General features: G+C 39.1%; 1 protein-coding gene across 8 annotated transcripts in view; it reads right to left on the reverse strand.

Moving 5' to 3' along the window:
• The window catches only part of MAP3K20 (mitogen-activated protein kinase kinase kinase 20), a 96,312-nt gene that overhangs the window by 59,039 nt on the left and 23,734 nt on the right, over positions 1–13,539 (reverse strand). For all 8 annotated transcript variants that reach the window (XR_003570616.1, XR_003570617.1, XM_027878488.1 and 5 more), the window contains exons 3-7: positions 7,144–7,231; positions 2,825–2,926; positions 1,989–2,054; positions 1,044–1,072; positions 786–923 (exon numbers count right to left, since the gene is read on the reverse strand). Coding sequence is in view for 6 of the 8 variants with exons in the window: in XM_027878488.1 (XP_027734289.1) it covers positions 786–923; positions 1,044–1,072; positions 1,989–2,054; positions 2,825–2,926; positions 7,144–7,231 (423 nt within the window). In the remaining 2 variants the exon portion in view is untranslated. The remainder of the gene's footprint in view (positions 1–785; positions 924–1,043; positions 1,073–1,988; positions 2,055–2,824; positions 2,927–7,143; positions 7,232–13,539) is intronic.

Raw genomic sequence — 13,539 nt, forward strand, 5'->3', positions numbered from 1 at the left:
ATACACAGATAAGCATGGAAACTACAATCCCACTTCCTTTCCTTTACCCCTCAAAGTACTCTTCACTGTCTTCTATCACAGAATGGCTACGGGCACACAATTTATCTGACCACTATGGCTATTTCTAGCCTATTTTGTATTGCACAGCAAAACCAAATTAGAGTTTAACCGTGGACAGAGTGAAGTAATTCACATTATTGAATCTGAAAACCAGACATTGTATTTAACTATAACTGATTGCTCACCCTTCAGAAAACCAGCAAAGTAATGTTGGGCTCTCCTATATTTTCAGATGGGTAGAGTCTCTATTCTCACAGGTAATGATAGAAGGGTCTTTTAAACAATTAAGCATAGAGCAGTGGCTTACTTTTTAATATAAATCAGTGATATTCCATTTTAGGGGAAGTAGAATGCTAATCATGTCATCCTGTTATACACCTATTACAAGACAACCTTCAGTTCCACAAAAAAAACAAGCAGAGATTCATGATGCAGGTCGTTCAGTGGCTCCTAAAAGCCTTTAAACATATGCTGAACAACTGTGGTAAAGCATGCACTTCCCTACACTGGCATGCTGTTAATCTACTACTTACAGATCTTACTAAACATGCAAAACACTGTTCTTCTTATCATTTTCAAGCATGTAATTACAAATTATGGGTCAGTCTTAAAAGAAAGTGAGAGTTTTTTTGTTTTTCTTATTTAGAATTGTTGTTCTTGCATCACGTGAAATTTTGTCACACTGGAGAACTTCTACCACTCATAGTGAAATGAGAGGCACTCACCACTCCGTACGAGTATGTGTCACATGTTTCAGACACTGGAAGACTTTGAATAACTTCTGGGGCCATCCATGGAAAAGTGCCCACTAATGACATGTGTGTCGTATGGGAGTGGAACCTTGAAGCACCAAAATCACAGATCTGGCATAAATAAAGAATAAATAAAAAATTAAATAGGTAATAGAGTATCAGCCTCATTTATGAGACATCAGAACATTGACTCAAGCAGCATCTCTCTCCAAAATATTAAAGAATTCATACCTTTAACACACCATCAGCAGCTATAACAACTGAAAATGAAAAAAAAAAAGGTTAGAAGAATGCTAAAAATAAACACAGTATGTTTTCACAGCAAAATACTTTGTTTTTTAACAAGACAAATGATCTTATGGTGAGCGAGCACTTGACTGTGCACATGTGCAAACTGTCCTGGTTTCTTTGAGAAGCTTTAGAGAACATCTATTGAATTCCTGCAAGCCTCCCAACAAATGCAAAACCTGGCAGGCCTTACTGAGTTCAAAGATAGCAACACAGATAAACTTTGTTCTCCCCAGTGTAGTTAGGCTTATCAAGAAGATCTCTAGAAGACTCATTAATAAAAGGAGAAAACCAAGGTGAGACCTAGACTTTTCTTGACTATTATCTCCCTGTCTGCATTATTAAAATCTGTGTCCCTCCTATCCCACGACTGGTAGTGGAAGTTTCATTTTAAAGTCAATATTCTGCTAATTTCATAAACAGCCATCAACTGCTACGTACAGACTGCACACTGAATATGTATTACTCAAAAGCATGAATATCTGTAAAACCTCAAAACAGGCCACAGTAAAGACAAGATTTTCTGATAACAAATAATAGACCTTATCCAGCCTATTGTGCCTGGTGTCTGCCAGCCTTTCCAAAAGAAAAAGGAAGAGGGAAGTGCCTGGGCAGTGTCTGAAAGCTGATCAAATGGGTATAATCATGGCCAGCAAGACAACTTTAAAGAGCCCTCCATAGTGCTCTAAATGTTGCCAGGGTCTGTAATGAAGCTCAGGCAGAGTCAGGATGGGGAGGACAGAACAGGCTCCTCTGTGCCTCAACAAGTGCAGCTTGATAACAGCCAAGGCGTTAGTTCTGCTTGTTCCCAAAGCTCAGGCACGGATTTAAATGCTACATTAAGAGGTAACAGTAAATGCAGAGCGTTTCACTGTTTTGATACTTTACCATTCCTGGACTTCAGGTCCCTGTGGATAACTTTGACTGGAGCTTCCATGTGTAAATAGTGCATTCCTACACAAAACAAGGGAACAACCTGGTTAGACAGGCTGAGTGGGGCCATCATGAATTTGCAGTCATATTTTCTGGTTCCCACTAATTATACTTGGTACAAGCTGGCATACCTGTATGCCACACTGACATGCTGAAGGAGAAGCAAAGCTTCCCATAATCCACTTGGAGTAAAAAGCACTAAGCAATACTCACATATCTATCAGAGCATCTATATGGATATGCTAAGGGTTTTTCATATCATATATAGTTATTTTCTCTAAGATGGTGTCTACACAAGGAAGCTGGATATGAATGTACCATTTGTTCATTAGTTTACACTAATTCTTGTGTGGTCGGTCACAGAGAACATAAAGGATGGAACAGCTTATTCTACATTATTATATGAAGAATTTCAGCATGTTTGCTGAGAATAAGCCCTTAGCTTCCTTAAATGCCCCAATTCAAATCAAGTGTAAGAGTAATTATGCACTTTACCTCATAATTACTCTACATCAGCAAAATTATCTATTGGGACTTAGGGGCACACCAGAAGTAAAAATGGCTCATAGAAGCCATTTTCACTTCAGGGTATTTGGGATTCATAATAAACAAGGAACATATTAAAAAGCACAATGAAGGGACTTTTTTATGTATGTATGTTTGGCTGGTTGGTTTTGTTACAATTTGAATAAGAAAGACTACGAAGGCTTTCCTGACTTCCTAAGGAAAGCATCTCCAGCTGTACATTTTGCTGGCTGTGTAGGATACTATACACCACTCATCTTGCTTACCTTTAGCTATGTCAGTTGCCCAGGTCATGATATGATCCATATCCATCTCTTCACTTTTGTTACTATTAATGTAATCAAACAGTGAGCCAGCAGAAGCATACTCTGTTAAAAACAGTAAGAAACGATACATTTTAAAACATTGAACCTAATATGAAATATGTAATAGAAACTCTGTGAGTGTCAGAAAGAAGTCAACCTCTGGCTTAATAACAAAGAATTTGGGTTCAGCAGCTAATACTATTAATAGTGTAGTAGAAGAATGGTAGTTTGTTCTGATTACCCCAACATAGACATAATCTACTCCTAAGGAAAAAAACTCAACCAAACAAACTGTAATCATATATAACAACAGACATGAAATTGGAAAGGCATTAGGTCTGGCATCAAGAAAGCTCAGGCAAAGCAGTTCAAATTCCAGAATAAAAGGCTCTGGATGCTCCTTGTTCAGGATAAGCAGACCTTTTTTTCTTAATTTCTGTTAACGACACCAACAGAATCCCACAGCAGGATTCTATGGGTACAAACGTGGGGGTTTGGGGGCCTACTGGTGTTTGTACCTGTGGCAGATGGAATCCAGTCTGACTACCAGAGCTGTATGGCTTAAAGCAGGAATAACATGCTAGTTTCACCTACACACCTTTAGGTGCGAAACTGGAGACAACCGAAACTTGCACAGTGCCACTTTTATATAACCTAAAATTCTTACTTTTTTTACAGTGATTTTGCTGTCTTGATCAGAAGAGCATTTAACATATGAGGTTAGTGGTATCAGATCCATCTTACTGTTTCCAAAATCAAGAATATTCCCCTCTGGTAAGCAATAATGTGTGTAAGTGATGCCCCGTAACAAAGGATTTTCTTTTTTTTTTTTTTTTTTTTTTTTTTTTTTTTTTTTTTTTTTTTTTTTTTTTTTTTTTTTTTTTAAGTATAGCCACGTGTTAAATATATAATGTTCTGTTAGGAAGGAAGGGTCTGCAAGTAGAAAGGAAAATTAAAATTTTCTTTTCCTATGTCCTATTTGCCCATGGAGGAACAGAGTAGCAAATCAAATAATTTATTCATGAAAAAATGGAAGATGATACTAGAAGTCTAACCCTGAGATATGCAGGACAGATTTCCTTGTGCTGTAGGTTATGTACAATGGTCTAAAGGCTGTAGCTCTTCTGCTTAGTATTTATTTAATAAGTTTTATACTTACTTAGAATTCATTCATGTTTCATCAATACAGGAAGTTTATGAGATGAACAGCTGATACATTTTCTTTTATCTGTTTGCCATGAGAGAGCAGGCACATGCCACCTCATGTAGCCCAAGTAGCACAAAGATCAGTGGGATGCAAGGAGCAACTTAAGCCTCTTAGCCCCCTCTCCCAAAGCTATTCAGTGTGCTTCTCAGGTAGAACTTGGAACCTACTCACAAGGCTCACAGAATCTTCATATCATTTCAAAGCAGCCACAAAATCATTGCCACTAAGATGATATTGAATGTATCTGATTTTGTTAATAATAATACTAATAACCAATGATTGAAACATGATAGCCTAAATGCATGAAAAAATCATATTGTTCCTTATCAAGGAAATCAAAACTACTGGGAGATTCCTGCATGTGGAAGGAAACTGAGACACGACTGAATCTGCAGCCTAGAACATGGTAGGCCAGATGAGAAGATTTCAGTGCTAAATGAAAGAGGGAGAAAATAGCAAGTCCCTAGAACGTAAACATTCAAGTGGCAAGCAGAACCTCCCACTGAAAGGACAGACGTGTTGCTTCTGATGTCACTGACAGAAGAGTAAGCTGCTGACCCGCACATTTCCACAATTAAAACAGAAGCTTTTTTTACCCATGATGTCATCATCTGTCTTATAAATGGATTCTTCAGGAATAGGTTGGCTGCATGCTTTGCATGCCTTTACAATGCATAATTTGATCCACCAGGGTCAGGGACAACTCAGCTCCCCAGACCCTTTGCCACTCTGTGTGAACAGAGGCAAGCAAGCTTTTATCAACAAAGTTCTACTGTTGGTATTTATTCTATATATTTATTGTGCCACAGGTTTTACTATGATCTTATGGATTTGGGTATCACATCACAAGGACAATGTTCTGTCTACAATGGAAAAGAAATACTTGCTTTAGAAAGAAACACACTGAGTGCCTGACTGGACCCACCCTGTGATGGGCTGTGGGATATACCATACAGTTCTCTGCAACGGGAGCACAAGCTCTGAGAACCTTTTGGAAGGAGGCAGCTGTGGTCAAAAGGCACACCTGAAAGCTAGACATTGACACTGCTGCTGACAGACAGCCAGTGACATCTAGAATGATGTGATCCATGTTAGCAGCTCACCAGGCGGGATGATCTGCTGTAGTGCTGACACACATCCCAGCAGGAAAACGTGTTTTAACTGCAGATGGAGCCTTTCTCAGAGAACTCCTTGACAATCCCACATAAGATGTTACGTGCAGCTAATACTCAGTACATGCCAATACTTGGTTGAATGATTTATCTCCATCACTGAAGAAACATTAGTTTCTCTGCATTCCTTTTTGTTTGGGATTTTCCCTCACAAGAAATAACCTCTGATTAAACACAGGATTAAGTCTGCAACACTGATGGTCATCCAGAAGATAATGAAGTAAAAACCCCTCTAAAAGATATTTCAAGTACAGTTAACATTTCTTTTCACAGTAGTCATTGTCTCATTTGAAAATGGTTGGGGAAATGGAGACTTGCTTCCATTCCAACCCTCAGGACTCTGGTCTCATTAGAAGTTGCAGGGAGAATCAACATAGTTTGCTAAAAAAAAAAAAAAAAAAAAAAGCTTTTTTCTTTGGCCACACCAGAGTCTCTTTCTCACAGGTGGTTAAAGAGTCCCTGTTCTCAACAACATTATGAATTACTTTAGCTGCTGTCCTGCAACTGGTAAGCAGGTCAAATGTCTCCAAACACTGACCTTTTACAAGATCAGACTGAGGCCTTCTGATCCAGACATCATCCCAAGTCATTGATTACACCTCTCCTTTGTTACTCTGCTTGCTGGTTATTACAGTTACATTAAAAAGGATAGTAAAATTTCATTACCTGATTTATTAGTTTTGTATTAATTTTATTGTTTCCAGAAGGAATTCAAGTTCCTGTCTACATGCCATCACCAGTGCGTTCTCTGAGCACTGTGTAGTAGTGGGTAGACAGTGGTCACCCCATGCACCTCTGGAGTGCTGGCTGCCACACCAGATGCCCACTAGGCTTATACTCCTCTGGTGAGCAAAGCTCCCCATGCTCTGAACAGTGCTGCCTCTCTGATGCGCTCCCACCGGATTACACTGCCATCTGCTGTGATAACCAGATGTCTAAGAGGCAGGTAGAAATAACTGAATTTTCACAAGTTTTGATCGCCATCTGAAAACCAATAAAAACCTGAACAGCAGTGATTCAAACTGGTATTAAGACTGTACCACACACAAAGACTACTCTTTACCTCAAACTTTGAAGTGTTTGAAGTGACGTGACACAACATGCCTCCTAATTCACACTTTGACAGGTTTTACCTCTCCAAACATTTATTTCCGTAGATGGGAGATTGCTTTGCTTTGCGTTTACTTTCTACAACTATCTTACATAGTTTTTTCCATACAGGACAGGGAGAAAATATTCTACCCAGACCAACTCCCAAGTAAAGGCAGGAAGCTTAAAGTGGTGATAGAAAAAAGAAACCACCAACAAAAAACCCTAACAATACCACAAAAACCAATCTCTGTATAATTCCAGGAATGTCAGAATGAACAAAACCTAGATTCCAATGAATAAAGGGAGTTGTCTTATCATGTCTTATAAACCCTTGACTTTATTTCAAGCTCTTTCCAGGGCTGGGAACTTCCCACTCCAAATTCTCCTATTTTCAATACAGGCAGAATTCATGGTGTAGCTTTGCTCTGAGCACACTCTCAGCGTTTCCTTTTCACAGAACCTGCCAAAACTTCATATCATGAAAACCTCTGCTTCTGTGACACACCAATTGAAATGGAAAAGGAATTCTCAGAAAAGGGTAAGAAAACCCAGTGAAAGCTACTGTTTAAATGAGTGCTGAGTTTGTGCAGGACCCCAGGCTCCACCTGCCTCCAACACTGCCTCCAGCCATGCTCCCAGCCTGGTTCCACCTCCAGCACTCCCATTTACATTGAGGCAGATGGGGCCAAACACTCTAACATTCAAACAAGGCCAGAACAAATAACGAAATGCTGAAATAGGGTAAAACAAATGCCTTGTAACATTGGAGTTTTGCAGAATCAAGGAAAAGGTCAGACAAAAATCCTTACCTGTGACTATGCCATAATTTGGAGGTTCAATGACAGCTCCGTAGAACTGAATGATGTTTTTGTGACTGAGCACACTGAGTATTTCTGCCTGTTGAAAACAAAGAAGACAATTAAAATGGGACATTTACCATGATAGCTTATTTTATACCCCAGTGGGTACACACATATATATAACACATATATAAACACATACGTATCTAGGGAAGACTGTCCACCAACACTTGGCATTTGAAAACCTCATGAGAGAGTTTGGCAAATGAATGCTTTGTATGTTTGGGGGGAAAATAATAAATTTCAGACTATTCTTTCATGGCCAAGGCACAGATGTAGAAGTTAAGTCTTTGGAAAAACTGAAGGCCTTGGAAAACTTTGTTCAAAGAAAGATCTGGGATTTTTGGCAGAGCTGTAGCAGTCCTATCCAGAATTTGTGTTTATGCACAAAGTACTATGGGTTCAGCGAGTCCAGCACTTCAGGCTGTTAGAGCATACCATGCACACACAGCTCCATCCAACGTTTACTGGAAATGCGGAATTCCCGGGCATGCGCTGTGGAGTCTGACTGAATACGCACAGCAAGCGCGCTTGGGATTGCCAAATAGCCAGCAGTGCAGCTGCAACTGCTCCTCAGAGACTACAGATGTTTGGCAATTCTGGATAAACATGCAAAAACCTTCAAATTCCACTTAAACAATGCTGCTAGGTTTGAGAAAGAGATTGCAAGACAATGAGACTGTATCCACAGATATTAAGACATATCCTCTTCATAGTTTTTGAGATAAAAAGTCAGGTAACTCCTTCAATGTCTCTCAACAGTCTCACCTCTGTAGTTTATTAAAGTAAGTACTCAACTCAAGATTTTAGACAGATGTTTTTACACAAATATGCATATTATACAGATAGATACTAGTATATTTTTCTCCACAGTAATGCATTACTTTAAGAGTTTCAGATTATGTTAACTCTATACGAGGCAAGAGCATCTAACAAGATCACAACTCCTCAGAACTTACCAAATGTATCTGATCTGACAGATCCCTCAGCAGATCTGCCAATGGGAATGTTGCTGTTTACTCTTCATACAAATTCTTAGATAACTGCCAATGAAATTATATGTAGCTTTGTAGATTCACTGAAAACAAGAAGGCTATAGCAGTTTGATGCAAAAAGCTATGGTACATCAGCCAGTGTTACTGTAATAAATGTAGAGCTAAAGCAAACCAGTATTTTTTTTGGCGGTACCATGATAGGTGTGCCTAACTGCATGATTACAGATAAAGGCACCACATTACTCATTTTTTTGCTGTTGTTGTTGTTGTTGCTTAAAGACTTTTCTGAGTAACTTTAACACAGTTTCAAAGTAAGACCTTTATCTTTAGCTAATGCCCAGACATTTACACATAGTCAATTAAATCTTTAACTATAGCTTTGCACTTGGGTTACACGAACTCCATCCTGCTTAGCCTGCTCAGCAAGAAAAACAGTGTTACCACCAAGTGAGTAATCTTTTTCACAATACCAGAAAATTAACTTTTAAATGCACGCTGTTCTCAGCAAATCATACTGCAGACTGACTCATCTACAAGTCCACAAACTAATTTAATTGGTAGCTATCTAAGAAAATGTGGCAAGATTCACCTGCAGGTAAACAGCAACAGTCCTACAGCCAGTCAAGGGATGTGTCTGTTCAAGGAGCTGTGCCCTAAAACTGCAGCCCCACCAGCCTCCCAAGGCAAGGGACTACAGCCGCAACAGCGGCACAAGCTGTACCTCCAATCTCCTTCCCTAGTCCAGAGGATGCAGGTGACAGCCTAGTCATTCAGAACACAGTCTCCATGGGCTTGCAGACCCCTATACTTTTCTATTACATTTTTATATTCTTTAGGAAATATTCAATTGGGAAATGTCCTCTAATTCCTACCAGCATTACTGCCAGATAACCAGGAGACCTAATACTCCTTGACAGACTATCTGAATAATGTTAGGAGAAGACAGGAATACCACAAACAGTTAGACAAACTATCTAGAACACTTTATCTTGAACATCTTGGTCAAGAGGAATGGAATAAACCCATCTTCTTCTAAAGTAATTAAACCCCCATGTCTTTAAAGCACTGTGCACACCACCTGCTGTGGTGTTTACAACACAAGTACTTCAATAAGTCATTAGAATTAAACTGATGGGTCTTACATTTGATTTTCCCATGGTCTAATTCCTTTAGGTCTTGGCTACAGAACTAGTACTAGCCCAATGTTTTCAGAGAATGATTAAAAATGCCCCATGATTAACACACTCAAGTGCCATAGCTCCCTATTCCACCACAACGATGTGCGGAACTCAGTGAGTCTCCTTCATCTCACAGAAGACGCTGCTGTATCCAGCAAAAGCCATCAGAACCAGTGGATACAAGGAAGGCCTGGAATGCAGCAACACCAGCAGCAAAACCCAGACTGACCAATCATCCCAGTGCTACCACGAAAGGGACAGCAAGCAAGATATGAGCATTGGGTCAAGAAGACAAGTACTTCACTGCCACAGGCAAACTGACACACAGTGCTTTTATTATTAAGAGATGAAAAAAAAAATTTCTAAGATTATCCTATTTACATGATATTATACACTAACATAATATTCCAGAAGTATGAAAAAATTCCATTTCGGCCATGGCTAATACCATCATCTTCACACTGATGTTCATACTCTAATCTGAGATTTAAGAAACACCAAAGCAAGCCTCCATCCAAGAAATATGGAGAAGCACCTTGTAATTGCCTGCAGATATCCTGAATGAACAACTGTGTAGGGCAGGGAATTTGCCAACTCTTTCTAAGGACCATTATATCTGATAGAAATCTTTTCTAAATACTTTTAATCACTCTGCTGTTGTTTTAGTGATTCTAGATGATTCCTTTAAGGTTTTGCTCTTTTCAGTTGCTGTACATCAGCTGTGAACTCCATTAGCCAATTTAAAGACACTTATTCCTTACAGTGAGAACCAGATGCAAGTCAGTCCACACCTTTGAAGCTTTTGTACTATTTTTGACAAGAAGGTGCCATATTTCAATGAAAATGACTTTCAGATAGCAAATTACAAAGTGGTGGTTAAAGACTGGTATTTCAAAGGTTTCTTAGGCACTAACAAGAATATTCAGAATCACTTTTAAGCATCAAACTCATACTTAAATCCAAAATACCTAAATGCTAGGAAGAAAATCCTGTCATGCATCTGTGCCTAAAGGCCGTTGAAGAAGTCAGCCCTCACTGGCTTGGGCACAACACTCTTCCCTCAGTAAAGCTGCTTTCTATTTTATGCAAGCTAAAGGAGCACAAATTTCCTTCCTAACCAGTGATGAACAGAAACAAGTATTCTGCTATTTAATGAAATTAATTTTTTGTGTGAAAAACAGATTTTTTTTTTTTAATGTTGTATTGAAGCATAACTAATGGTTATTAGCTGAAGGAGAGGCACCCAAACACATAAATACAAACTCCCCTGGACATAACACAGAGATACAGTCAGACACACAAGATGACTGAGAGAGAGATGAATATTATGCTTAGTCCCATGATAAGCTTAGTCCCAGCCTGTTACTGACCATCAAACTACACTGAAACCATTCAGCCTGCACTTACATCACAGGTGTGGATGAAATTATGCTCCTCTTGAGTCCTGCTGAAGTGAATTACAGACTAGATGCCATTTCTTGAAGGCAAAGGGATTCAGAAGTCTAAACAAACCTAATCCACTGTTTACCTAATTCAACCACTATCACAAAATCCAAGGTCAAAGCAAATTACACAGAAAACATTTTAATTTAATTCTCACTTACTGGCTTACCATAAATAAACTCAATTTGTAAGACAGCTACAGTATAAGAGTTTGGAATTCAGGTAATCCCTAAGTGTACAAACATTGTAATTGTGTCCTGTGAACCATGTTATAGATCACAGTGTTTAATAGGTAATTTAGTTTTATGGCTGTTTAATCTCTATTTACTGACATATGTGAAAATGTCAATTACATCACCTATGACTGACATCACCCTACAGCTGCCTCTAGACCCATTAGTACTGCTCTTAACCTTGTAGTACAACCAACCATTTGTCCCCAGATGAGAGGACAAAGCAAGCTGGCTGGACAGCGTGGTCTTATTATGAGCATCACAAGCCTCAGCTCACTGGGCTAACCCAAGCCCTCGTTTGCTTTTGCTCTGTCCTGTACCAGCACAGCAAAAGCAGCAAATGCAGCTCAGCTCTGATGACATCCGAAAGGTTGGTACTGACTGCAGATGTGGGCAATGGCCACCTGATGCTGAGCTGGCATTACTCGGGAATCAGACAAGGCCATATCGTCAGATCTTTAATTGCAGCCACAGAGACAGTAGGGATGTGGACGGAGGCACTTTGCATACAGCTGTGTTGTTGCCTGCCAGCTACTCTCAGCAGCTGCAGCTGCTCTTGTTAGAGCTCCCTATCCCAAGGCAGTGAAAGTTAGCAAAGACCAAACGACTCAGCATATTTTAGTTACTGTGGTTCTCCTCGGAAATACGTCGGAAATTTATTATAGTCACACTTGTAGTCAAGAGAACTGATCAAGGGTTTGGGCTAGCAGCACAGCTGGAACTGCAAAAGAACATCTGTCCACACAATTTTTCCAGTATCAAAAGACTTTTCTGCTTGGGTCTGGACAAACTGGGCCCAAAGCAACTCAACCACCACTTCTTCCAGGTGCCTTTGGAGCACTTGACTGGAAAGAGTAAAGTACTGCCATCTTTCCACCCTGCTTTGAGCACACTGGTTTAGGATTAACACATCGCCTTGTGACATCATCAGGTCAGCCAGCAGCCAACCAACTCTCCCATTAATAAATCAGTAGCTTGCACAGCAAGAGGCACCTTTGCTCCATGTAAAATTAGAGTTAGACACGGTCAGCTACTCAAAGAATCTGATTACCATAACTTCCTTAACTGCCTTATAATACTTACTATTATATTGTGCAAAAGTTTGGTTATTTATTTTTCCAGATAACTGTTTGTCATGTTTATTAAGGAGGTATTCAGACACACTTAAGGCAGCTTTAGAAAGACATTTTTTTCTTAAGTCTTATAGCATTTTAAAGGCTTTGAGCTTTATCATGTCCTTGGGAGAGTTGCAACTTAGCTACTCTCAGGGGGTTTTACAGTCTAATAAAAGAAGAGCTGGAAGAGGCCAGCTGATGTTTTATTAAAATCATTCCATTAGTGGCAACCACATAAAAAAAGAAATGCTAACGCAAATAAATACCACACCTTTATTTCTAGATTCCTGCTCAAAAATACATCCAGTCTATTTCCATTCCCAGAGTCTCATGAATACTCTCTTATGAATTCACTGTTGTCTAATAAGAGATGACTCCTCTTACCATACACCAGTTTCTCTAGGTAAACAAGCCCAAAACATCTTTTTACAGACACAATACTAGACAATCAGCATCTATCATTGCTAATAAATTATCTTCTAATATGCAGTAACAGGATACTTCAAGAAACATTAAACTATTACTAAGAATTATATAGCAGGGATGAGTCATAGAATCAACTGGGTTGGAAAAGACCTCCGAGATCATCAAGCCCAACCCTTGATCCAACACCACTGTGGTTACCAGACCATGGCACTCAGTGCCACATCCAGCCTCATCTTAAAAACCTCCAAGGACAGTGAATCCACCACTTCCCTGGGCAGCCCATTCCAATGAGTCTGATTACTCTCTCAGCAAAATTTTTTTCCTAATATTCAACCTAAACCTCCCCTGGAACAGCTTAAGAAAGTGCCCTCTTGTTCTGATACACAATTATTACAGTTCTGAACACTGAAGAGAAAATGAAGCAGATACAAAATAAAAACTTAGAACTTTTTCAACTGATTTATGTGTTCTCATAAAATTTTCCATGGAAAAAAATACAAACAAAAATTTTGTACTTTGGGGTCCTCAAATAAGAAGTAAAGCATACTGATTGTCCCGTTCAGGGAATGTTTACTAAACCTACTAAACTGTCTTTAATATTAACAATACAAGAGGAAAAACATGTGAACATTGGTGAGATCTTTTATACGCAAATAAGCCACTTAAAAGCTGTGGGAGCTTGGGCTTCTCTTTTAGTACTCATTTAGAGGACAACTTATCCCAAATAAAAGCAATCTTCTGCAGCCTATTTACATGTTAAAACTCTGTCACAATTTGTCTTAGAAGATAGCCTCTATATTTGAGCTGTTTTAAGTAACAGCATCCTGTTTTTTAAAACCATACAGAAAAGAGTTAAATTACGTTCTCAGATTGATGTCACCAGCATTTCTGTAAATAACAGAATTAAATTCTCACAAGTACACCTACAGTGACGTACAAAACTCGTACTTAAAAC

The sequence above is a fragment of the Empidonax traillii genome, unplaced genomic scaffold (assembly GCF_003031625.1).
Source record: "Empidonax traillii isolate 1590-97213 ecotype Southwest subspecies unplaced genomic scaffold, ASM303162v1 scaffold42:size1813164, whole genome shotgun sequence".
Taxonomy (NCBI): Eukaryota; Metazoa; Chordata; class Aves; order Passeriformes; family Tyrannidae; genus Empidonax; species Empidonax traillii.